Source organism: Salvelinus namaycush, chromosome 21 (assembly GCF_016432855.1).
Source record: "Salvelinus namaycush isolate Seneca chromosome 21, SaNama_1.0, whole genome shotgun sequence".
In the NCBI taxonomy this organism is placed as follows: Eukaryota; Metazoa; Chordata; class Actinopteri; order Salmoniformes; family Salmonidae; genus Salvelinus; species Salvelinus namaycush.
In genome coordinates, this window is record NC_052327.1 from 8,338,989 (window position 1) to 8,364,039 (window position 25,051).

General features: G+C 44.2%; 1 protein-coding gene across 1 annotated transcript; it reads left to right on the forward strand.

The window, feature by feature from the left end:
• The first annotated feature begins 2,458 nt into the window (after window positions 1-2,458).
• LOC120066050 (nuclear cap-binding protein subunit 3-like) lies at window positions 2,459-24,758 on the forward strand. The gene is made up of 12 exons (XM_039017128.1): window positions 2,459-2,635; window positions 12,378-12,480; window positions 12,602-12,727; window positions 12,798-12,932; window positions 13,063-13,199; window positions 13,299-13,407; window positions 14,155-14,254; window positions 21,998-22,098; window positions 22,347-22,650; window positions 22,802-22,986; window positions 23,244-23,426; window positions 23,542-24,758. Exons 1-12 carry the CDS (start codon window positions 2,477-2,479, stop codon window positions 23,826-23,828), a joined length of 1,929 nt encoding a protein of 642 aa, XP_038873056.1. The 5' UTR covers window positions 2,459-2,476; the 3' UTR covers window positions 23,829-24,758.
• Window positions 24,759-25,051: the final 293 nt, after the last annotated feature.

The window sequence follows — 25,051 nt, forward strand, 5'->3', positions numbered from 1 at the left end:
GAATGAACTGTTTCGCTGCTAGACAAGGCTCTGCTGAAAGACCGGTGTAGCAGTGGTAAGGTGTTGGGACTGCTGTTGGGACTCTGCTGTTGGGACAGCTTTATGTAGGCCCTAACAGTTTTTGGGCACCGTTTGTCACCGTTATAGTGCAATTAATGTATTGTTTAGTGTTGTGTTGTGTAGTGGCTTTGCTGGCATGCATCCCACATTTTTTTTGTTTGTTGCCCCACCAAGATTTACATGCTAAAATCGCCACGGCCTCTGCTGCAGAGGATACGTTTATTAGAAATTGCAGCCCAAATAAATGCTTCACAGAGTTCAAGTAACAGACATATCTCAAAATCAACTGTTCAGAGGAGACTGCATGAATCAGGCCATGGTCGAATTGCTGCAAAGAAACCACTACTAAAGGCTAAAGGACACCAATAAGAAGAAGATTACTTGATTGGGCCAAGAAACACGAGCAATGGACATTAGACCGGTGGAAATCTGTCCTTTGGTCTGATGAGTCCAAATTTGAGATTTTAGGTTCCAACTGCCGTGTCTTTGTGAGACGCAGAGTAGGTGAACGGATGATCTCCGCATCTGTGGTTCCCACCATGAAGCATGGAGGAAGAGGTGTGATGGTGTGGGGGTGCTTTGCTGGTGACGCTGTCAGTGATTTATTTACAATTCAAGGCACACTTAACAAGCATGGCTACCACAGCATTCTGCAGCGATACGCCATCCCATCTGGTTTGCGCTTAGTCCCACTATCATTTGTTTTTCAATAGGACAGGACACCTCCAGGCTGTGTAAGGGCAATTTGACCAAGAAGAAGAGTGATGGAGTGCTGCATCAGATGATCTGGCCTACACAATCACTCGACCTCAACCCAATTGAGATGGTTTGGGTTGAGTTGGACCGCAGAGTGATGGAAAAGCAGTCAACAAGTGCTAAGTGTAACAGTATAACTTTACGGCGTCCCCTCGCCCCAACACGGGCGCGAACCAGGGACCCTCTGCACACATCAACAACAGTCACCCACGAAGCATCGTTACCCATCGCTCCACAAAAGCCGCGGCCCTTGCAGAGCAAGGGGCAACACTACTAATAGGTTTCAGAGCAAGTGACGTAACTGATTGAAACGCTACTAGCGCGTACCCGCTAACTAGCTAGCCATTTCACATCCGTTACACTCACCCCCCTTTCAACCTCCTCCTTTTCCGCAGCAACCAGTGATCCGGGTCAACAGCATCAATGTAACAGTATAACTTTAGTACGTCCCCTCGCCCCGACCTCGGGCGCGAACCAGGGACCCTCTGCACACATCAACAACGGTCGCCCTTGCAGAGCAAGGGGCAACACTACTAATAGGTTTCAGAGCAAGTGACGTAACATTTTTTAAAATATTTTAGTCATTTAGCAGACGCTCTTATCCAGAGCGACTTACAGTAGAGTGCATACATTTTATTACATTTTTACATACCGAGACAAGGATATCCCTACCGGCCAAACCCTCCCTAACCCGGACGACGCTATGCCAATTGTGCGTCGCCCCACGGACCTCCTGGTTGCGGCCGGCTGAGACAGAGCCTGGGCGCAAACCCAGCCCAGCCTGGGCGCGAACCCAGAGACTCTGGTGGCGCAGCTAGCACTGCGATGCAGTGCCCTAGACCACTGCGCCACCCGGGAGGCTAACTGATTGAAACGCTACTAGCGCGTACCCGCTAACTAGCTAGCCATTTCACATCCGTTACATAAGCATATGCGGGAACTCCTTCAAGACTATTCGAAAAGCATTGCATTCCCTCTTCTCCAAATCTCAGTCCAGTCCAACATCTGCATCTCATTTGAACTTCATTTGAATATGATGACAATTTATTTTATTTACGTAACTTAGCCATCTGACTGACATCTGATAGACCAATAAATGCGACTTTGAAAAACACATCTCCACACTTGATCCCACCTACTCGGCTCACTTGCCTCCCATTGGAAACGACAGGATGTGGTCTATCTTGGGTTAGTTAAAAAAAATATGAGCTTTTAGCGAGCTAGTTGCTCTGCAGTGCAAGCTAGCTTGACTTGCTATAAAGTTGAGGAAAAAGTAACTAAATAAAACATGTTTATTATCACCTGAAACGATATATTTATCCTGTCTTGAATTAAAATATATTTTACAATCTCCCAAAATAAATGTGATATCTGACGAGGGACGGTCTCCTCACACTGAGTACAGTAGGTGGCGGTAATTTTATTTATTTATTTTAACCTTGATTTAACTAGGCAAGTATTTCACCATAACGTTGGATGCCAACCACCGATAAACTTCACCGAAGAATAACTCAATCTTGCGTTAATAACGCTACACTCACAGAGTTAATTGGAAAGAATCTTTGCAACAAGACTCCGTGAAGATGACGTACGGCGTAATAAAGTACGTCACGATGTAAACGGAGCATTAGTTCCTGTTTTGAAACCGTTTGCTCGCATCATGGCCGCAGTACGCAGCCTACGGGTTTCGGTAAAGCCAGACTGCTCAGAGTCGGATTCAGACCGAGATGCCCGCGAATTTGAACCGATGGAGGTGGAGGAGGGCGAACTCGAGGCAGAGGACATCCCCGTTAACCGGTCCTTGAATGAACTGCTGCCGGTGAGTGAAGTAGGCTTCACAAGACCGCGGGCTCGCGTACCTTCTGGGCCTGCGAATAGTGTCTCGTTATTGTAGGAACTCAGTGAGCTACTGTAGCAAGATGGCCAAGTAGCTAACGTTAGCCACTGTAACTAGTCAATATCCTCGCTATAAGTACCTCTGTTTTTAGCTTGCAGCTAACTAGCAAGCTACAGTAGCTATACTTGTTGGTTTTTAGCGTTAGCAAACTAACGTTAACTTTACATATTTTATGACGAACTAGACTGGACACATTTTCTGATTTAAAAACGAGTTTATTGCATCCACCACGGACCCCAGTTTCATAATGTTACCGTATAGTAATATAAACAGGCCTTATTTTAGGGCATTTTTCACCCTGACAGTTCTTATTAGTTCTATTGGGCACCATCTCATTTTAAGGACTTTCTTTTCCCAGCTCATTGTTCTGCGTTAAAATGCCAGCTTCGCTATTGTTAGCAATGATAATTACCCGCGCAAACCTTGAAGGCTTACCTCAGGTAACTTAATATTAACTAGGTTAAGGATAGTTGGTGAGAGATATCACTGTTTTGCCTAGGTACAGGTTGTAGTGACCCACGGTACAAGAGATGGCTAGCGCCAAACCATCAAAAATGAAACATGTTCTACCCCATTTTTTCCCCCTTAAGAAATTGTAAACAAAACTCGTGTCCCTGTCCTCGTTTTCAAAATGTTGCTAATTTTAGGCTGGACAATACATTTTAAACAACGCTTTGTTTCAGGTAAAATCTAGAGCTGTGTTAGAATATTCCTACTGACTGCACTAACCATACTATTTGTGAAGTGAGTATATAGTATGCTTATTGGTTATAGTATTGTAACGACCCTGGGTTTATAAGCGTGGAAATCGACTCTGTCACGAGCATGTTTTTGCAGCACAGTCGATAGCGCGCCGGACCTCGGGCTAGAAGGTCGAGGGTTCGAGACCTGCTCCCTGCTGTTTCATTACATTGGTGTCAGAAGTGATCGGACCTTGCATCCACGACAGTGTGTGTGCTTGGCCGGTGAGCGCGTTCCTGTAAGACGTAGAGTCGCAAGCTAGCGCGAGGACGCGTCTTTGAAAGGAGGGAGTATTGTAAGCGCGAATGTGGACTCTGCTGCACGAGCATGCTTTTGCGGCACAGTCGATAACGCGCTGGACTTCGGGCTAGAAGGTCGAGGGTTCGAGACCTGCTCCCTGCCTGTTTCATTACAGTATGGATATTGTTAGTATGTCAAAAGTTCCTGGATGTTGTACAAAATTTGCCAAAATATGAAGTAATCATGCAGTGGACAAAGTATACTTGCAGTGGAAACTGGCTACGTTTCAAACTCAAAATAGACGGCCCTATGCCCTTGGGGGAATCCCTGCAGCCATATTTGTAGTCGGTCCAAATGATAGCCAAGCAAGGGAAGTTTGCCATTTAAACCTTCAGCCCTCGTTTTCTTTGGATGAATAGCGTGCCCAGAGTGAACTGCCTCCTAGTCTGTCCCAGATGCTAATATATGCATAGTATTATTAATATTGGATAGAAAACACTCTGAAGTTTCTAAAACGGTTTGATGTCTGTGAGTATAACAGAACTCATATGGCAGGCAAAAATCTGAGAAAAAATCCAAACAGGAAGTGGGAATTCTGAGGCTGGTCAATTTTCAACTCCTCCTTTTAACTCCTATTGTCAACTTCAACGCCTATTGAAATCCCAGTGGGATATGGATCTGTTTGCAGTTCTTACGGCTTCCACTAGATGTCAACAGTCTGTAGAACGTTGAATGAAGCTTCTACTGTGATGTTGAGCCGGATGGGAGCTGTTTGAGTCAGTAGTCAGTGGTCATGCACATTCCACATGATAGCGACTTGCGTTCCATTACTTCTATAGACACAAAGGAATTCTCCTGGTTGGAACGTTATTGAATATTTATGATAACAACATCCTAAAGATTGATTCTATACTTAGTTTATTCGACCTGTAATATAACTTTTTGAAGTTTTCGTCCGACGTTATGCGGGACCTGCACGAGCGTTTGGATATGTGTACTAAACGCGCTAGCAAAAGTAGCTACTTGGACATAAATAATGGACATTATCGAACAAAACAACAATTTATTGTGGAACTAGGATTCCTGGGAGTGCATTCTGATGAAGATCATCAAAGGTAAGGGAATATTTATAATGTGATTTCGTATTTCTGTTGACTCCAACATGGCGGAGAAACAACATTTCTATCTAAGCACCGTCTCAGACCACGTGCCTTACATTGCACTCCACGAGGAGCCTGCCTGAGACGCGAATGCAGTAAGAAGTAAAGGTAAGTTACTAGCTAGCATTAAACTTATCTTATAAAAAACAATCAATTAATCATAATCACTAGTTAACTACACATGGTTGATGATATTACTAGTTTATCTAGCGTGTATAATCGATGCGGTGCGCATTCGCGAAAAAGGACAGTCTTTGCTCCACCGTGTACCTAACCATAAACATCAATGCCTTTCTTAAAATCAATACACAGAAGTATATATTTTTAAACCTGCATATTTAGCTAAAGGAAATCCAGGTTAGCAGGCAATATTAACCAGGTGAAATTGTGTCACTTCTCTTGTGTTCATTGCACGCAGAGTCAGGGTGTATGCAACAGTTTGGGCCGCCTGGCTCGTTGCGAACTAATTTACCAGAATTTTACGTAATTATGACATAACATTGAAGGTTGTGCAATGTAACAGGAATATTTAGACTTATGGATGCCACCCGTTAGATAGAATACTGAACGGTTCCGTATTTCACTGAAAGAATAAATGTTTTGTTTTCGAAATGATAGTTTCCGGATTCGACCATATTAATGACCAAGGCTCGTATTTCTGTGTGTTATTATGTTATAATTAAGTCTATGATTTGATAGAGCAGTCTGACTGAGCGATGGTAGGCAGCAGCAGGCTCGTACGCATTCATTCAAACAGCACTTTTGTGCGTTTTGCTAGCAGCTCTTCGCAATGCTTCAAGCATTGAGCTGTTTATGACTTCAAGCCTATCAACTCCCGAGATTAGGCTGGTGTAACCGATGTGAAATGGCTAGCTAGTTAGCAAGGTGCGCGCTAATAGCGTTTCAATCGGTGACGTCACTCGCTCTGAGACTTGGAGTAGTTGTTCCCCTTGCTCTGCAAGGGCCGCGGCTTTTGTGGAGCGATGGGTAACGATGCTTCGAGGGTGGCTGTTGATGTGTTCCTGGTTCGAGCCCAGGTAGGGGCGAGGAGAGGGATGGAAGCTATACTGTTTCACTGACAATACTAAAGTGCCTATAAGAACATCCAATAGTCAAAGGTATATGAAATACAAATGGTATAGAGAGATAGTCCTATAATTCCTATAACTACAACCTAAAACTTCTTTACCTGGGAATATTGAAGACTCATGTTAAAAGGAACCACCAGCTTTCATATGTTCTCATGTTCTGAGCAAGGAACTTAAACGTTAGCTTTTTTACATGGCACATATTGCACTTTTACTTTCTTCTCTAACACTTTGTTTTTGAATTATTTAAACCAAATTGAACACGTTTCATTGTTTATTTGAGGCTAAATTGATTTGATGTATTATATTAAGTTAAAATAAAAGTGTTCATTCAGTATTGTTGTAATTGTCATTATTACAAATAAATAAATATATATGATTAATCGGTATCGGCTTTTTTTGGTCCTCCAATAATCGGTATCGGCATTGAAAAATCATAATCGGTCGACCTCTAATCTTAATATCTCATGTGATCGTGCGAATGAACAGCGTCTGAATATAAAATATATAAGCGTGTATCTTCCACAGCCAGAAAATTTACCTCAACATGCCCCTCGTTTGAGCGAGAAGGCAGAGTGCTCGCAGCCGTTGACGGCACAAGCTTTTGGCGGGGCTTGTTGAGTTGGCTACTTGTGCGAGAAGGCAGAGCGGCTGGTTGATGAATTTAACAATGAATGTACTGGGAAAATACGTTTTTGTCGACCAGGGGTGACTGAATTAATGTTCAGGATTATTGATAATCGTTATAGTAATCAAGTATAATATAAAAACATGAATCATCATATTACAAAGTAATCGGTAAATACTTTTTCAGTCCTAAGTCTTGTGTTAGCAGTGTGGAAATGGATGGGGAAAAAACTTCTGCAGAGTTTTCCTGTGAGGGGAGTGGTGTATCCAGGGAGAAACTAAACTAATCTTCTGAAATTTCATTCGAGATCTTATGTTGCAATCTCTTGGAATGATTTAGCAATTGCAGTAATACTGAATAAGGTGTATATTCTTACTAAAGTAGTAATTACTCAGAATTGCAAAATATAACATTTTATAGTTAAGTTGATCACTTACAACCTTAAAATAACAATTTATAGCATAACAATGAAACTGACATTAACCAAAAACACCATACTATTTATACGTCAATATAAATCTGGTAGCTCTCAAAAGAGCCTTTGCTTTGCGGAGCAGTTCGTTTTCAGTAGTGTGCTGCCTGCCATGTCGTCAGAGGAGGCTGCCTGCCATGTCGTCAGAGGAGGCTGCCTGCCATGTCGTCAGAGGAGTAGATCTGTGAATAATACAACGCTAATAAGTTATTGCCACGCTTTCACAGAGAGGCCTAGTTTACATTTAACATTCTTGTCATTTAGCAGACGCTCTCGTCCACAGCGACTTACAAGAGCAATTCGGGTTAAGTGCCTTGCTCAATGGTACATTGACAGATTTTTCACGTAGTCGGCTCGGGGGTTCGAACCTGACACCTTTTGGTTAATGCCCTTAACCGCTAGACTACAAACTACAAAAAGGCAAATGGTGGTAGATAAATCATATGCTGGTTAAATAAGACTGCTCTTAGAACTTTCATACAGCCATTGTTTTGGGGAAATGGGGACATGTCTGTCTATTTCTCCAAGTATCTCAATGTATGTAATTTGATGCTTTGAAGTTCTACACCATTTTAAATCGGGATAACATATTATTTCTAATGTACGTTTGGGCAGCATACAATGCTGTGAACAATTGCTAGTAGTTAAAATGTACTCATGGAAGTCTGAGGTCGTCCCATTGTTTCCTATAGGTGGAGATATAGGTATGTCTGTTTATATTTTTAAGTGCGTGTTGTGATTTTGTATTTTTTTACCATTCCTGAACCTGTGATCAGAAAAAAGCTACATAGGGGCAATACCAGAATAAATGATCTATTGATTCTGTCTCTTCACAGCAAAATCTAAAAAGCTGAGATTGTTGTATGCACCATACACAGTTGAAGTCGAAAGTTTACATACACCTTAGCCAAATGCATTTAAACTCAGTTTTTCACAATTCCTGACATTTAATCCTAATAAAATTCCCTGTCTTAGGTCAGTTAGGATCACCACTTTATTTTAAGAATGTGAAATGTCAGAATAATAGTAGAGAGAATGATTTATTTCAGCTTTTATTTCTTTCATCACATTCCCAGTGGGTCAGAAGTTTACATACATTCAATTAGTATTTGGTAGCATTGCATTTAAATTGTTTAACTTGGGTCAAACGTTTCGGGTAGCCTTCCACAAGCTTCCCGGAATAAGTTGGGTGAATTTTGGCCCATTCCTCCTGACAGAGCTGGTGTAACTGAGTCAGGTTTGTAGGCTTCCTTGCTCGCACACGCCTTTTCAGTTCTGCCCACAAATGTTCTATAGGATTGAGGTCAGGGCTTTGTGATGGCCACTCCAGTACCTTGACTTTGTTGTCCTTAAGCCATTTTGCCACAACTTTGGAAGTATGCTTGGGGTCATTGTCCATTTGGAAGACCCATTTGTGACCAAGCTTTAACTTCCTGACTGATGTTGCTTCAATATATCCACACAATTTTCCTACCTCATGATGCCATCTATTTTGTGAAGTGCACTGGTCCCTCCTGCAGCAAAGCACCCCCACAACATGATGCTGCCATCCCCGTGCTTCACGGTTGGGATGGTGCTCTTTGGCTTGCAAGCCTCCTCCTTTTTCCTCCAAACATAACAATGGTCATTATGGACAAACAGTTCTATTTTTGTTTCATCAGACCAGAGGACATTTCTCCAAAAAGTACGATCTTTGTCCCTATGTGCAGTTGCAAACCGTAGTCTGGCTTTTTTATGGCGGTTTTGGAGCAGTGGCTTCTTCCTTGCTGAGCGGCCTTTCAGGTTATATCGATATAGGACTCGCTTTACTGTGGATACAGATACTTTTGTACCTGTTTCCTCCAGCATCTTCACAAGGTCCTTTGCTGTTGTTCTGGGATTGATTTGCACTTTTTGCACCAAAGTAGGTTCATCTCTAGGAGACAGAACGTGACGGCTGCGTGGTTCCATGGTGTTTATACTTGCATACTATTGTTTGTACAGATGAACGTGGTACCTTCAGGCATTTTGGAAATTGCTCCCAAGGATGAACCAGACTTGTGGAGGGCTACAATTTTTTTTCTGAGGTCTTACCTGACATTTATTTTGATTTTCCCATGATGTCAAGCAAAGAGGCACTGAGTTTGAAGGTAGGTCTTGAAATACATCCACAGGTACACCTCCAATTGACTCAAATTATGTCAATTAGCCTATCAGATGCTTATAAAGCCATGACATAATTTTCTGGAATTTTCCAATCTGTTTAAAGGCACAGTCAACTTAGTGTATGTTAACTTCTGACCCACTGGAATTGTGATACAGTGAAATAATCTGTCTGTAAACAATTGTTGGAAAAATTACTTGTCATGCACAAAGTAGATGTCCTAACCGACTTGCCAAAACTATAGTTTTTTCACAAGAAATTTGTGGAGTGGTTGAAACAAACTAGTTTTAATGGCTCCAAACTAAGTTTATGTAAACTTCTGACTTCAACGGTATATAGCATTCTGTTGGTGGCAAGAATTTCATATAATTTTAAAAAACTGTTGGTTCATAAACCGACAGGTTCATAAACCATGTGCCATGGAATCGGTACATCAAAAATATCTTCCCATTTATTTTGCAACCTGTACGGCACAGCTGTCAACATTTTCGTCCTCCAATGAAACTGGTATACTTTTCTATTTATGCCAATTCCTTTCAGCCAACTTGTATCTTTAATATATGTCAGGCAAACAAGTTCCCTGCTTTCTCCCTTTTCTACTTGCTGCCTCCATTTTTGTGGTAGTGCTGCAATCAGTTGGTTGTAAATTTGGATTGAGCAGATTTTCCCATATATTTTCAATAGCTGGATGTGACAACTCCTCTAATCATAATTTAATAAATATAATACAATTCTAAAAATTATAATGAATTTTTTTTATTTGATTTATCAGTATATTTGAGTTTAACCATAGAACAAAATGTTATCTTTTCTGGAGGATAAAACTGAAAATGTAACCAGCTTTGTATGGCTTGTTTAAGAAAGGATGATACTTTAAACAAAATTTCATTTTCAATTAGTCGGAAATGAGAAGTTGTAATCTGTGTAAAGGCCGTTTTTGAACAAAGGATGAGTCTAGAGATACCTAGTCTAGAGATACCTTCAGCCTTGGTTATTAGGACTCTTCCTTTTAAAGATAAGTCCCTCTGTAGCCATTGATTTAGATTATGTTTTTTTTTAATAAGAGGGTTAAAATGTAGTAAGCCTCTAGACTTCTGATCCTTTGTAATGGTTATGCATAAATATGTAAGTTCTTCTTTCACTGGAATACCATAATATGAGGGTGTCACACAATCTTTGACAGCCATGAGTTCACATTTATTAATGTTAAGAAATAGACCAGACGGTTTGGAAAAGGATTGTATCACATTGATCGATATGGGAATTTGGTTAGCGTCTTTCCCATCTTTCTAATGACATAAGGTTGGACAGCGTACTCTGCTGACATCGATGGCTAGACTAGAAATAGAAGTAGCCATTTTTTCCCCCTACTTCCTCGTTATGCAGACATGCAGTGCATTCGGAAAGTATTCAGACCCCTTGACTTATTCCACATTTTGTTACGTTACAGCCTTATTCTAAAATGGATTTTTTTAAATCCTCATCAATCTACACACAAACTGGGCTCCACGGCAGATCCAATGAACTAGTTTTTATCAGAAAAAAGCGTTGTTAACAATGTCGTGTGTCCAGCCTAGTTAGGCTACCCATATTACCGGAGCTTAATCTTAATCTTTCTATGGGCAAACATTTTTTCCCCCTAAATCCTTATGAAAAATGCTGCTCCTGAACCAGCCATAGTCTAGCCAGCTGGATTATCTTTTGAATACGGTGTAGCAACAACAGATGCATGTTAGCTAGCTAGCACCATGTTATTCCTCCACCACACGTGGATATCCATGTTAGCTAGCAAGCAGCATGTTATTCCTCCACCACACGTAGATATCCATGTTAGCTAGCTAGCAGCATGTTATTCCTCCACCACACGTGGATATCCATGTTAGCTAGCAAGCAGCATGTTATTCCTCCACCACACATAGATATCCATGTTAGCTAGCTAGCAGCATGTTATTCCTCCACCACACGTAGATATCCATGTTAGCTAGCAAGCAGCATGTTATTCCTCCACCACACGTAGATATCCATGTTAGCTAGCAAGCAGCATGTTATTCCTCCACCACACGTAGATATCCATGTTAGCTAGCAAGCAGCATGTTATTCCTCCACCACACGTGGAAATCCATGTTCAGTATGCATATTCATAAACATTCTAAATGAAACTGAGAATGTTTTCAAGAGGAAAAAAAGTATCTGCAGTGATAAAATATCTCTTGACACAGATCAATAACCTTTTTTTGTGTGTGTTAGTAAACACCAAACAAAGTATTGAATGTCTCTGCTTCGTGCCTAAATGCGCTGTACCTCTGGTGCATAGATTTGTACACGGAGTCCAGTGGCTATCATGCAGATCTGAATGGACACTGCACCAAGTGTGACCGGTGTAGATTGCCTCTACATCGCATTTTGATCTGTTTTATTTTCTGATAATTACAGGAAAAACTTCCATAAACAAATGCTGTAATGCCCTTATGCGCCAACTCCTCTCTTCCACATGGGTACAGTATTCCGGGCCCAATAATACAATCTCATTTCACATAACAGTACAATATAATGCAAACTCAATGTACAGTATGAAATGTAAATGTACAGTATAGGCCTATGCTGCCCTCTACAAAGTCACACGGAAAGGGTACATGAATAGCCATGCAAGCCCAACGACGACATGTAACCTACAGTAGCTAGCTAACATGTACAGTAGGGACACATTACAAGATAAAAAGTTAATACATGACAAATGCATACATATCACAAAAATGGTGGGAGACCATTTTATAATGCCCTGTCAGTGACCATATAAACTCATTTTATAAGTGTCTTAACATAGGATTGATTATGATTTATGGGACAATTTGACAGTAACCTACCTACCTCTTCCACGTGGGTACAGTAGACAGGGATGAGGTAACGGGGGCAGGTGACGTTTATATAGGGGAATGCAGAAGGAAGTGTGCAACATTAAAAGGGCACGAACAACAACAAAAGGAATGTACACCGATATCAGGCATGGAACTATTCAGATTGTGTAATTATTATGCGACATGAATTTCAGAACTTGTTACATAACCACACCTGAAAGTGATCTGGCAAACATTTGCATGAATACTAGTTCCATCGTTGAAAGATGAGACTAAACTAACAGTCAAACTTTCACTGCCATAACGCATCTTGCCTTTGTTGACTTTGTGTTTCTAGGAGGCGATTGAGAGGACGGAGAAGAGCGCAGAAAGGTTCCACTTCTGTGCAGAGGCCAACCCAGCCCAGATTGTGGTGCTAGACAGAGACACCATGAAGAAAGGTACATACACACACACAGTGCTGGATAGAGACAAACTGAAGAAAAATACACGCAAATAGACTTAGCTGGGGTTATCACTTTCACACCTATGCACACACTGAATACACTCTCCCTTTCTCAGCCATCCCTAACTTGCGTCTGGAGGCGTTGCACGTGGCGGGTGTGGATGATATGAGCACCCAGGATGTGTTTGGCTACTTTAAGGAGTACCCTCCAGCACACATCGAGTGGATCGACGACACCTCCTGTGAGTAACACACAGCGACGACTGACAATAAATGGTCTGTTTTAACATGTTATTAAATATTGTTTCCTAGGTAACGTGGTGTGGCTGGATGATGTCACTTCCACCCGGGCTCTGATCAACATCAGCCACGTGCCTGACCCAGAGGTGGTTACCAAAGAGACAGACGACACCAAAGAACTTGGTGATCCCACCCAGGAGAGCAAGGGTGAGTGTACAGGTACTGTGGGTAATTCTGTGTTAATGGTCAGAACTGCGATGTGGTGCTTGTGTGGTCAGTCGTATGAAGCATGTACTTGATGTGTTTTGTCACTGAAATTTGCCTGCCATTCTCTCAGCTCGAGGGCAATCAGGTTCCGATGATGATGATGATGGAAAGGTGGAGGAGGAGGAAAAAGAGCCGGAGAAAGAGAACCGTGAGGGAAAAGCCAGCGAGGGAGAGACTGAGAAGAAAACAGAACCTGAGATCACCCAGGTAAAACTGTATGCGAGACTGTTTTCTGTAGAAAACATTGCATGTTAGTAACGTGTGTTTGTGTGGAAACGCTGCATGTTATTTACCTGTGTGTTTCAGGTGGACCTGCTGTCCCAGGCAGAGATTGAGTCACTGCTCCGGAACGACCTACGTCCAGCGACCAAACCCTTCAAGGGCAACAGACTCTTCCTGAGGTTGGCCACTCACGGTGAGATGCTTGCTTGCTTGCTTGCATGCATACTTATGTACATGCATACCTACCTACCTACAGTACCAGTCAAATGTTAGGACACACCTACTCTTTACTTTATTTTTATTCTTCAAAGTAGCCATCCTTTGCCTCTGACAGCTTTGTACAATCTTGGCATTCTCTCAACCAGCTTCATGAGGTAGTCACCTGGAATGCATTTCAATTAACAGGTGTGCCTTGTTTAAAGTTAATTTGTGTCCTTTCTTTAATGAGTTTGAGCCAATCAGTTGTGTTGTGACAAGGTAGGGGTGGTAAATAGAAGATAGCCCTATTTGGTAAAAGACCAGGTCCATATTATGGCAAGAACAGCTCAAATGAGGCAAAGAGAAATGACAGTCCATCATTACTTTAAGACATGAAGGTCAGTCAATCCGGAAAGTTTCTTCAACTACAGTTGCAAATACCATCAAGCCATATGATGAAACCGCCACAGGAAAGGAAGACAAAGAGTAGTAGGATGGTCAAATAAAAATCCTTGTATGAGTAGGTGTGTCCAAACTTTTGACTGGTACTGTACAGACACGCTCACAAGACGTATACACACTACAAACAAAGGCTTTGGACGCCAAGCTAGCAACATTTATTTAGCAACTATCATAACTCACAAGTATTAGTTTCTTCTTAAGAATTTGAAGTTGTATTTGACGTCTGAAGGAGTGGTAAGATTAGGATTCTGGTACAATGTTTCTCTCACTGTGTGTTCAGATGATAAGAAGGAGCTGGGTGCTGTGAGGAAGAGCAGATATTACATGAAGTACGGCAACCCCAACTACGGAGGCATGAGGGGCATCCTCAGCAACTCCTGGTAACCACACACACACACACACACCCACTTCCTTACGTTCATTCATTCATACATGCTGGATAGGCGCACCAGATGACCCTGTGGTGCGGCTCCATGGCGATACAGTGGTGTGCTAAGCCATCATGGCAGCTGCCACCAGACAGTCAGATCCTCAGCACCACCATGGCTGACTGGAACGGATATGCTGCTACACTGTTGTACATTGTCCTCCTTTTTGTCTTTTTGCTCACTTTCCTGACACCATCTTTAACTTTTTCTTTGTCTGCACTTTCCCTCTATCAGAAAAAAACCAAGGTTCTACATTACTAACATTCAGGGATGCAAACTAGTCACCTTTCGGCTGAATTTCGCCTTTTTAAATCCGAAATAGGTGACCTACGTGAATCGTGTAGATCTGATGAGAAAATTGTGGGGGGGCTTTGGATCACTACTGGCTGTAAGCGAACGAGTGATGCGCGTTTGTAAGCGAACGAGTGATGCGCGTTTGTAAGCGAACGAGTGATGCGCGTTTGTAAGCGAACGAGTGATGCGCGTTTGTAAGCGAACGAGTGATGCGCGTTTGTAAGCGAACGAGTGATGCTGGCTCAACCAATCCAAGGCCCAGCCAATCATTCACATAACAGAATGCAGCACGCGACTGAAGAGAGAAGAGCCGACCTATTTGCTAGTTACAAAATCAGTGCGCGCTCTGGAAAGATCGCAGTAGGGTGCAAAGGCAGTTTGCCAGTTACAGCAGCGTTTCCCTGAAAGATAACGAAGAGGTAGGTGAGAGGCCTGACCACGGAGCCGGTGGTAAGAAGGCGATGAAGTGTACTGCATAAGCCGTAACCAAAAAACAACTGGCATTTGGAAAATTTGATGTGAGGGAGAAAGTGTGGTGGAACAAGTATTGTTAGAATTAAGTATTCTCCGTTAGCTCGCCAGAGAAATGTTGAGCAACATTAGCCAACTTTAGCTGGCTAATAAAGTCAGACAGCTAGCTAGCTAACGTTACAACATCAGATGAGCTAACGTTAGTAGCCTAACCTCCCGAGTGGCGCAGTGGTCCACGACATTGCATCGCAGTGCCAGCTGTGTCACTAGAGATTCTGGGTTCGAGTCAAGGCTCTGTCGCAGCTGTTTCAGTATGATAGGTTGGATAAAGGAATAAAGACAGACACCAATGTCAAGTTCAACAGCCTTGTTAAGCATTGTACAAATCCCTACGTGTGGAGTCTGGGGAACAGTCCAGCTAGTCGATTACCTATCAACTAGACTCCGTAACATCATCCTTTTCAATAGAAAGTGCAAACATAACGGCATAACATTGAGTTCTTAACAGTCAAGTCATAACAATTGAAAAGCATGACATTTTCTTTTTACTTCAGTTGTCATCTTCCTTTTTTCTTTTCTTTTTTTTAAATTAACAGACAACAAGTTAAGTCTCTTGCTTACAGAGTAAGCCTGTCCGGTGGCTTGCACAGCCGACCCACCCGTGAGTAAGTATTGGCTCTGACAGGTGTAGGATTAGGGCCACGAGCTGGAGAGTTTGGTGGGGTAGAAGCCTCACCTTCAGTTGGCTCATGTCTCAATTCTGCACCCCTTACCCTTAGGCCTGGACTGTGATCCAGCTCATCTAGGTGAGTGTATGGCATGTTCTGGTTTGTCTGCTCTGCTACGCGCAGATCCACCCGATTGCGACGATAGAGGGAGCCACCAACATCCACCAGGTAAGAACGTGGTGCAACTCTCTGTAGGCATGTGCCCAGCCTCAAGTCCTGTGTGGTCTCCCGGCAGCGGTTTCATCCTTATAGTTTCACCTACCTCCAGCTCTGGTAGGTCTCGAGCAGTCCGGTCGTAGAAGCACTTAGCGAGCTGCTTTCTGTGACGCAGTTTGTCTGTGACGCCAACCATGACGCAGGGCTCAAGTAGCTTGTTAGCTACGGGGATAGTAGTCTTCAGACGTCTGGACAGAAGGCGTTGTGCTGGGCTGCTGTCCATGTTTTCGGTGGGTGTGTTTCTCCACTGTAAGATCGCTTTCCATGGGTCGTTGCTGTCGCGCAAGGCCCTGCTTAACAGGTTTTTTGCAATCTTGACAGCTGATTCTGCCTTGCCATTTGCTTTTGGGTGTCTTGGAGAGGAGGTCACGTGGTCAAACTCCCATTCTGAGGCGAAACGCTTGAACTGTGCAGTGAATTGTGGGCCATTGTCCGTGATTACCTTGTCAGGCTGACCTTGCCTTGCAAACTGCGCCTTGCAGCGCTTTATGACCGTCTCTGCAGACAAGTCAGGGAGCAGTTCAATTTCCCAAAAGTCAGAGTAATGATCAACGATGAGAAGATAGTCCTTTTGTCTGTGGCTGAATAAGTCCATGCTGATGATTTGCCAGGCCCTTGTGGGCAGTTCGTGTGACATCATGGTTTCCTTTTGCTGTTCATGAGCGTACTCGTTGCATGTGGTACAGTTGCTGACAAAGTCTTTAATTTCTGCTTGCATGTTTGGCCAGTATAATGTTTCACGAGCCTGGCGGTAGCATGCGTCACCTCCAACGTGACTGGAGTGTATGCGGGTAACCATCTCTGGACGTAGTAATTTGGGAATAATGACCTTCTGACCTCTGAACAAGATGCCATTTTGCACACTGATCTCATCTCGAAAGGTCCAGTATTCTCTCACTGTGAAAGGTGTCTCCTCTTTCAGATATGGCCAACCTGCGAGAGCCATGGACTTCAGTGACTGTAGGTGTTCGTCCTTGTCAGTATGTTGCCTGATCTGGGCTAGGCGGTGATCTGTGACGTTTAAGTAGTCTGCCTGATTGATCTGTTGAACATCTTGTTGTTCCTGCTGTAGCGAACAGATGGCCTGCCGCTGATAGGCAGTGCCTCTACCTGTACATTGTGCTGTTGCCCTGCTCAGTGTGTCGCTGATGTACATCTCTGGTCCTGGCTTGTAAATGACCTTCAGGCTGTAGTTTTGCAGAGTCAGGAGCATGCTTTGAAGCCTCTTGGGCGCGTTGAGGAGAGGTTTACTGAATATGGAAATGAGTGGTTTGTGGTCAGTTTCAGCGGTGACCAGCTCTCGACCATATAAGTAGTGATGGAATCGCTGGCAGGAGAAGACGATGCTGAGGCACTCTTTCTCAATTTGTGCATAGTTTTGTTCGGTGGGGGTGAGCGCTCTCGAGGCAAACGCAACGGGCTGGCCTTCCTGCATAAGGCAGCCAAGTCCCCTTTGGCTAGAGTCGCTCTGGATTGTGACAGGCTTCGTGACGTCGTAGTAGCGCAACACTGGCATGGATGAAGCCAGAGATTTCATCTCCTGCACTGCGGCCTCGTGCTTGGGTAGCCAGTGCCACGGTGTGTCTTTGTCCAGCAACCGGCGCAGAGGCTCACAGACTGCTGATAGGTGTGGCATGAACTTTGCAAGATAGTTTGCAAAGCCGATGAGACGCTGTACTCCTTTTGCATCAGACGGGTTTGGCATGTCGAGGATCGCTTGGACCTTGTCTGGGTCCTGCTTCAGGCCTTTTGCCGAGAGAATGTGGCCATGGAAGTGGACGTCTTTCACCTTGAACTGCAGCTTCTTCAGTCCAAGACGAAGCTTAACTGATCGGCAGCGCTCCATCAGTGCCAGGAGCTTCACATCGTGGTCGCGTTCTGCTTCTTCGTCTGTTTCACCACAGCCTACGATCAGGATATAATCGGCGATGGGTTCAATGCCCTTGAGCCCAGCCAGTAACTCGTGCTGCTTGCGTTGGTATACCTCAGGCGCCACTGAGACACCAAACGGGAGCTTGAGCCAGCGTTTCCGACCCCAGGGGGTCCAGAAGGTAGTCATGAAGCTGCTTTCTTCGTCCAGCTTGCATTGAAGGAATGCATCTCGGGCATCCACCAAGGTGAAAATCCTGGCCTTGGGAAGCTTATAGAGGACATCCTCTAGTGTCGGCATGATGTAGTGGGATCGTTTCAGTGCTTGGTTCAGATGCTTTGGGTCGATGCAGACCCTCAGCTTCTCTGGTTTTTTCACTATGACCATATTGCTGATCCAGTCAGTTGGTTCAGTCACAGATGTCATGTGGCCATCGGCCTCATACTTGTCCAGCTGGGCCTTCACAGCCACTTTCATTGCAATGGGCACATTGCGAGGAGCACACTGGACTGGAGTGATGCTCTCATCCACTTCAAAGTGTACCTCCCCAGGCACTGATTCAACGGGCATGTTGAATACATCGTCATATCTGCTGAGTAGTTGTTCTTTGGACAGGGGTCCATGCTGGACATGATCCACAATGTGCAGGTCATTTGGTACAGTGAACTGCATCAGTCCCAGGCGTTCGCATGTAGAGCCTGAGAGGAGAGGATTTTGACTGGTTTTCACAATCTCAAACTCCAGCTTGTGTTTGCATCCCCGAATAACACATTCGGTCTCAAAGGTGCCCATAGAGGTCATTAGTTCTCCTGAGTACAGCTTTAGTCTAGTATCGCTGGGCAATAGATGTGTGTCAGGTGCCAGATTGATTTTGTCTTTGTAGCTCATTACGTTGCATGTAGCACCTGAATCCAGTTGACATTGTTGTTGCTTGTTGTGTAATCGTAGTGTCACAAACCATTTCTTCCCTCTTGAGTGTACAGCCCCAATGGATTCATGCATGCAAATGTCACTTTCACTGTTCAGCTCTGAACATTGAGTAACATCATCAACACAGTGAATCTTGCCCTCACTCACCCTTCTTTTGCTTTTGAGACACACTTTTGCAAAGTGATTATTAGTTCCACAAGCTCTGCATGGTTTTCCGTAGGCAGGGCAGTGCTCTATGACACGTGTGTGTGTATTCCCACAGTATTTACATGCTACGGGGCTCTCTGTGTTCACCGTTCGTGGTGAATTACTCTGCCTCGATTGGTTTTGTCTGAATGTCTGCCTAGCAACAGCGTGAACAGTATCAACGTCGGAGCGTGGGGTTTCCGTTTCCATTGCTCTCATTCTCATGTCAGTGACTTCAGCAGTGCGGCACATTTCGATGGCAGTTACTAATGTTAAGCCTCTCTCTCTCAGTAGACGCCGGTGCGTATTCTCATTTGCAATTCCCAGTACTATTTTGTCACGAATCAATTCATCTTTCAATCCCCCGTATTCACAAGTGGCGGATTTCTCTCTCAAACGGGTTACAAAGTTGTGTACTGACTCACCCTCTTCCTGTTTGCAGCTTCCGAAAACGAACCGCTCGTAAATGACGTTTCTGGCGGGTTTGAAGTAATTCTCCAATGCATCCAATATAGCCTTTGCATCACACTGTTGTCGTGCCGTGAGGGTGAGATTGTGCCGGTAGATATGCCTGCATTCGCTGCCCATTAAACTCAGAGTTGCCGCTTGTACCTCGTTGGGTTTCTCATGTAGACCGGTCGCCAGCGCATAGTCCTCAAATTCATCCCTGAAGTTGTCCCAATTAGTATTCCAGTCCCCTGTGAGAACCATGTGATTTGGTGGCGGAATGTTCGCTGCCATAGCAATGGAATAGGAGATGTCTTTGCCTTCAGTCATGGAGGTAGGTAGTGATGCTAGCTAGCCAGCTAACAACGAGTTGATCAGTGTTGTGAGTAGGAAACGGCGTGTGTTCGCATATGGAACGTAACTGCGCCTATACTGTACTTAGCTACAAAATTAACAAACGTGTGTTTTCCGAGCCACTTCTGATACCATGTTTCAGTATGATAGGTTGGATAAAGGAATAAAGACAGACAACAATGTCAAGTTCAACAGCCTTGTTAAGCATTGTACAAATCCCTACGCGTGGAGTCTGGGGAACAGTCCAGCTAGTCGATTACCTATCAACTAGACTCCGTAACAGCAGCCGCCCGCGACTGGGAGACCCATGGGGCGGTGCACAATTGACCCAGCGTTGTCCTGGTTAGGGGAGGGTTTGCCCGGCAGGGATGTCCTTGTCCCATCACGCACAAGTGACTCCTGTGGCGGGCCGGGTGCAGTGCATGCTGACAGGGTCACCAGGTGCACGGTGTTTCCTCCGACACATTGGTGCGGCTGGCTTCCGGGTTAAGTGGGCATTGTGTCAAGAAGCAGTGTGGCTTGGTTGGGTTGTGTTTCGGAGGACGCACGGCTCTCGACCTTTGCCTCTCCCGAGTCCGTACTGGAGTTGCAGCGATGAGACGACTAACTACCAATTGGATACCAGGAAATTGGGGAGAAACGGGGTTAAAAAAATGAATTAAACATAACCAATTCGCTATAGTATTAACTGGTATACGACTCCTTGCCGTTAAGTTATAACGCATTAGTTGCTTACTGGCAATCTGTGTGAAATGTTGACTAGCTAACAAACTGTTTTCCCTCTGTGGTTAATTTTCAGAATGAGTGAATTGGGTGAAAATGGGGCATTGCTTGTTAAACAAGTGGATTCAGGGATCAAGTGTAGCTGGAGCTGGGCCTGGCTTAAGCTGGATGAGGTGAAAGAACACACTTTACTTCGTTCAATACAGTGGGTAAAAAGGGGTATGCCAGGTGTACTCGCTGCCTGAAAGAGATCAATTATGCCAACAAACGGTATCCTGCTCTGCTGGCACATTGTAGAACAGATGTCCACAATGTAATACCGTGCAGTGTAGCCCAAATATACTGCTTTTGTTGTGTTGAACTTGACAGTAAAACTTTTGTATGAGTGAGGGGGGATTATTCAATGTTTTACTCAGTGAATGTTATTTTTGCACACATGTAGCCTTGTGCACTTGATCGATGTCTACTATACTGGCCACTATAATAGAGCAACAATAGAATGCCTGTTTGCTTCATTCTATTTCTACTTTAAGATGTTTTTTCCCCAAGTTCAATATTTAGATGTGTGTGTGTGTGGTCACAAGCGTTCTGTTATAAAGGCTGTCATGGCTAACTGTAATATTAGTGCATTGTTTTTTTTCTCTAGACTTCAGTGTCATTTGCAGTAAAGTCTTGGCAACAAATATCGTTGGATTGCTTTCTGTACATGTTTTAGCTGTGAGTTAGGTTCACATGAACCACTTTATTTTCCACACAGAGACTGATCATGTAGATCATATTATTTGTTTAATTTCCCCCTAGCAGGGATGTTTTCAGTGAAGAAAAGTGTCACTCTTTGGGGACCTGACAGGTTTGCATCCCTGAACATTTCTTAGTCATCCACTGCTTGAACACAACAGCAGTCATTCTCTTTCCCTTTTATTCTCCCCTCACTCATTTTCTCTACTTCTCATCTATTTTTCTGTCTTTTTTTCCCCAGTTTATTTTCCATTTTGACCCCCTTCCTTCTATCACAAAGACATGCTGGTTAGTCTAGGATCCCCAAATGTATAACTGGACCTGGTAGTCAGTTCCACCGCTTTTATTCATTCTTCCCTCTAATCAGAGACTGATTTTAAACCTGGGACACCAGGTGTGTTCAATTAATTATCAGGTAGAACAAAACCAGCAGTACTGTGGACCCTGTGGGGAAAGATTTGAATACCCCGGACTAGAAGGTTAAGGGGATGTGGTTAGGTTAAATGTTGAAGGTATACTGTGGGTACTAGGTGAGGTATAGACTGTACTGTGTGAAGTATAGGGTGGGTACTAGGTGATGTATAGACTACTGTGTGAAGTATAGAAGGTATAGGGTGGGTACTAGGTGAGGTGTAGGCTGTACTGTGTGAAGTATAGGGTGGGTGCTAGGTGATGTATAGACTGTACTGTGTAGGGGTGGGTATGTTTATTGTTGCTAATGTCTGTCACCTTCTGCAGGAAGAGACGGTATCACACACGCAGAATTGTGAGCAAGAGCAAGAAACCTCTCATAGGGGACAGCATGGGGGACACACCGCCCTACAAACACAGCCACTCTGGTAAGTACACATAAACACACCCTGCCCTGCATACATGCACTGCTCTACAAACCCCAACCCTGGGAACAACACACTCACACGTCACCCTAAATATACTTGGGTGACAACGCGCACACACACAAACGTTTACAGATGAGGCCCAACATGTGCAAATGTTAATTTACAGATCCCCTGTGTTAATCTGACTTCCTCCCCCTCTCTCTCCTTCATCCTCTCCCTCTTTCTGCTCCCCCCGCCCCCCTCTCCAGCTGACCTGATCAACCTGCCAGAAGAGCCAATAGAGGAAGAAGAGGATGAGGAAGAAGACATGGACTCAGACGACAGGGTGGTGGAGTACAAGGAGAAGGGGGAAAGAGGGAGGGTGAGGGTGGGGGACCCAGTGGTGGCCCTGTGGAGTCGTTTGGGCAGACCCTCTTCCCCCTCGGTCTTGTCGGACTCAGACGAGATGGACTATGACTTGGAGCTCAAGATGATCTCCACCCCCTCTCCCAAGAAGAGCATGAAGATGACCATGTACGCAGACGAGGTCGAGACCAACCTCAAGACTATACGGTCAGTGGGTGGTGGGTGACCATGTGTTCAGACAAGGCCATGACCAACCTCAGGTGCCTACAGTCTGTGTCTTTGTCTGTGCGCGTGTAGAATGTGGACCTTTTTAATGTAGGTAAACCTAGGGAAAACATTTGCTGTCTGTGTTTTTCAGACACTCTGCTGTTCGGAGTGACAGCGGCAGTGGCATCCGGAACAGGATTGGTGGAGGATCAGTGGGCGAGACCAAAAGCAGTGCGGTGGAGAAAGTGATGGACGTGAGGCAGCTATTGGAGGAGAAGAGACGTGGCCTATCCCAGCACAAACATGGCCACCCTGTGGCCAGCATTGGAAAGACAGGTCAGTTGTCCACCAGTCTACAAAGTCAATCAAATCTAATCAAATGTTATTACTCACATGTGCCGAATACCACAGGTGTAGACCTTAGTGTAATGCTGAATTACAAACCCTTAACCAACAATGCAGTGTTAATAAGAAAAGTGTTCGATTATTTACAAAAATAAACTGAAGTAATACATAAATAACAATATCAATGTAATCTTGTTCCCGGACACTGTATGTTGTATTTAACCATGTTCTGGGTTGTGTGTGTGTAGATGTGAGGCAGCGGTTAGGGAAGAGGCCGTACTCTTCTGAGAGACGACACTCCGCCTCTCCCGTCGCCTCCCGAGACTCACCCCCTCCCCGACAGCCCATCACAGATGTGCACAGGCGACTGGGCGTGGTCAAACAAGACACCCGCCGCCTCTACCCTGATTCGTCCAAAGACAGGAAATCAAGTAAATATGGAAGAAAAACACACATGTCCATATACTGCTATTAGTCAATAATGTAGTAGGTTTGTTGAAAAGACACAAAGAAAGTGCTTTAATATTGAACCCCCTCCCTCTCCAGGTCATCTGTGGAGCAGGCTCGGCCCCTCCTATAAGGGCGAGGTTCCCGAGCGGAAGCCTCCCAGTCACGGAGCGGGTTCGGGATCAACCAGCTCCAAGTTGGGGGGGCGAGGAGGAGAAGATGTTGAGAAGGAGAACGACTCTGCACTGCAGAAGGTGTGGGGGGCCTTGATCAAACAGAAGGAACAGCAGACCCACAAGATGAAGAGGAGTCGGCTTGACAACCTGCCCTCGCTACAGATAGAGGTCAGCCGGGAGAGCAGCAACGGGTCTGACTCAGACTCCTGAGAGACTGAGGGAGAGGAGGGGGGCAGAGAATGGGTAGGGGAGCGAGACGTGTTGATAGAAACTGAGTAGGGGAAGAGAGGTGTGAGTGAAATGGAGAATAAATACAACTGGTGGGGGAGGGTTTAGATCAGTGTGGATTGGGTCATGCCTTCATCTAGAGCAGCAAGGTGACCACCTCCACCCCTGCTCTCCTCTTGAGTTACTCGTCTCTGTTTAGATCCTTATGGGCCCCTGTCGCTGTGGCCTGGTCCATCGTACGAACACAAGAACTGGACAGAATTGTCTGATGTGGAGAGAAGTTATGTTTGTCAGGACAGGAGGCACTTTTTTTTTTGTTTAATCACATGATCTCTGCAGCCCATGGGACTGGTGTTCTGATCAAACGTGTTCCTGTGACATTTTACTGATGGCCTACCTACACTTCAAGTCATGTCAAATATTTAAAGGGCAATATAAATGTCTCTGTTAGCCCCTGTGATGTCAACTACAGATGAACTGGGATGAGGATAAGATTCAGATACTGAGAGCTCTCCCTGTCTCTCTGTGTGGTACCAGACACAGGATCATACAGTATATGGTATCTGTGTGTGAGTGACTTTGAACAACAATTATTGGGTTTGTGGCAATTTATTTCCTTCCACAGGTTTGGCCCATAGAGACAACTAAACCAGATGAATCGATTCTCTACGGAAAGGTTTTGTACTGTCTGAATGTTTTATGTGCAAATGGCCAATGTCCATATTATGTTTTTCAAGGCAGAAGATTCTTCAATGACTGTGCCGTCCTTCAAAGCCCCATAGTGCACTACTTTTGACCAGAGCCCTATGTAGGGAATAGTGTGCCGGTTGGAGGACAACCTTACATTCCCAGACAGAAAAGGAATTGATTTCAATAAGGCCTAAGCAGAAATAAAACATGTCAACAACTGTCTGCTTGTCTTGGCAATTGTAACAACTCTTTATTTGACTGAGAATACAATCAACTAGAAGGCAATTTTCCAAGAAATTGACTAGCTTCGGCTCTTTGAAAGTATTTTGGTGGATAGGATAGCCTTAAACATGTTAGTTTGGTGTCTCTAGCTTTAACAGATCAAGAGTTAAGTTTGGGGAGTTATTTTATGTGTGTACACAGTCAAGTTTGGACACTATGGTTTTTTATTTTTCCATTTTCTACATTATAGAATAATAGTGAAGACATCAAAATGATGAAATAACACATGGAAT